The sequence below is a fragment of the Urocitellus parryii genome, chromosome 4, assembly GCF_045843805.1.
Source record: "Urocitellus parryii isolate mUroPar1 chromosome 4, mUroPar1.hap1, whole genome shotgun sequence".
In the NCBI taxonomy this organism is placed as follows: Eukaryota; Metazoa; Chordata; class Mammalia; order Rodentia; family Sciuridae; genus Urocitellus; species Urocitellus parryii.
The window spans coordinates 17,969,850-17,971,923 of NC_135534.1; the positions used below are offsets into that span (position 1 = coordinate 17,969,850).

Sequence of the window (2,074 nt, forward strand, 5' to 3'; positions counted from 1 at the left end):
ACGGAGTCTGGCATCAGATACAGGTTCATATCTTGAGTCTGCTTTCTAATAGTTTAGTGATTTTGTGTAATTAACCGAACCCTCCTATTTCTCTATTAATGAATATCAGAAACTTACTGTGTTTTTATGACAGCTAAATGCATTTAAAAGGTTTACAAAAGTCCTAGGTATAAAACATGCTTTCTTTAAATATCATGAGAAGTAAAATGATTATTTATATCTAAAAAAAATTCTGAAAGATTACCCCAAATAACATCTGTTACTACTATATATGTTTTTAATTTATAAATGTATCCAAACATAAAAGCATCTATTAAGATATTATGTTCTGTATCATTTCAGATGAATTAAGTTTCTGCTGTGTATGTGGATTCCAGCTGACTTCATGGAACATCCGAATAATGTCACAGAATTTGTTTTCATGGGGCTTTGGGGAAATAAGGGAATCGAACTACTCTTCTTTTTCCTCTTCCTGCTTTGCTACCTGGCAGTCTTAATGGGGAACTTCATCATTTTACTCACAATCACCTGCAGTCACCTCATCGAGCAGCCCATGTACTACTTTCTGTGCCACCTTTCCCTCATGGACCTGTGCTACACCTCCACTGTGGTTCCCCGGCTTATCAGGGACTTGGCGGCAGCAAGAAAAACCATTTCCTATAACAGCTGCATGACCCAGCTCTTCACGGCCCACTTGCTGGCAGGAGTGGAAATATTCATCTTGGTGTCCATGGCTTTTGACCGCTATGTGGCCATTGTCAAGCCACTGCACTACATGGTCATCATGAACCGGAAGAAGTGTAACCTGCTGGTTGCGGTGGCCTGGGGGGTGGGTTTTTGGCACTCTATTGCTCTATTGCTCATGGTACTCAGGCTGCCTTTCTGTGGCCCTAATCAGATAGATCACTACATATGTGATGTGAAGCCTCTTTTGAAATTGGTCTGCAAAGATATTCACATTGTGAGTATCTTAGTGATTGCCAATTCAGGGATGGTGGTAGTTGTGATTTTTCTTGTTCTAGTAGCTTCTTATATAATGATTTTATATAATCTTAGGACAAGGTCATCTGCAGGGCGTCGCAAAGCTCTCTCAACCTGTAGCTCTCATGTAATGGTAGTCATTTTGTTTTTTGTGCCCTGTATTTACACCTATGTGCTACCTGCAGGTAGTGAGAACAAGGACAAGGAAATCTCTGTGTTTTACACTGTGGTTGCCCCCATGCTGAATCCTCTCATCTATACACTCAGAAATATGGAGATGAAAATTGCCATGCAGAAGGTATGGTCTCGAATGTCACATCTATAAGTAAAGTAAAGAAGGAGACATTCATGATGCTTTTCTTTTGTGTCCCCAGGTCTGCTATCATTTGAGAGTCATAGATCCTATGAGTGGAATTGTTCCTGAAGTACTGATTTCTCTTTTTATTTAATGATGTGTGTTGTTTTTAAGTGTCTAGATTATCTCCTCCTTTCATTAACAAACATTAATAATAAAATAATTGAGTTAATTTTACACTGACTTTCCTAATTTGAATCATTCCTGTCTCAATAGTCAGTCATGTCAACTTCAAGGAAAAGTCACAGAGGCAGTTGTGTGTTTGACTTTAGTACCAGGGTCTCCTTTATTCACTTTTCAAATCTTAGAACTTTTGACATAATTAACTATTCACTTTTTTTTTTCCTTTCAGTACAGAAACATGGCGTGTGGAAATGAAATTTTGTTGTGTGATGATTGTGTACACGTATTTATGACATGTGGTTCTTGCAGATTTTGAGAACATATCAATGAAAGTACACATTCTATCAAGAAGAATACTTGCAATAAAACTAAAACAAAACAAAGCATTGTATTATCACTTGTTTGCTTTTTTCAAATGTTCACAGAGTTTTATTGGATAAATTTTGATAATGTTACATGATTAGACCACAAAAAAATTATCAGTTCAATTTTTCTTTAATTGCTTGGTGTTTCTCCTAGAATTCACTTTCCAGCATGTTCACAATGCCTTGTATATTCCAAAATATCTGTCTAGTTAATACGTGGGAGAAACATAAAATGTTTTGTCATGCATAT

The 2,074-nt window shown here is 36.8% G+C and overlaps 1 protein-coding gene across 1 annotated transcript; it reads left to right on the top strand.

The window, feature by feature from the left end:
* The first annotated feature begins 385 nt into the window (after nucleotides 1–385).
* Nucleotides 386–1,306, top strand: LOC113175348 (olfactory receptor 4P4-like). Its single transcript, XM_026379618.2, has one exon. The coding sequence runs from the start codon at nucleotides 386–388 to the stop codon at nucleotides 1,304–1,306; it is 921 nt and encodes a 306-aa protein (XP_026235403.2).
* The last annotated feature ends 768 nt before the right edge of the window (nucleotides 1,307–2,074 follow it).

Coding starts and splice junctions, on each gene's coding strand:
- LOC113175348 (XM_026379618.2), top strand. CDS start 386: ATGGAACATCCGAATAATGTCACAGAATTTGTTTTCATGGGGCTTTGG.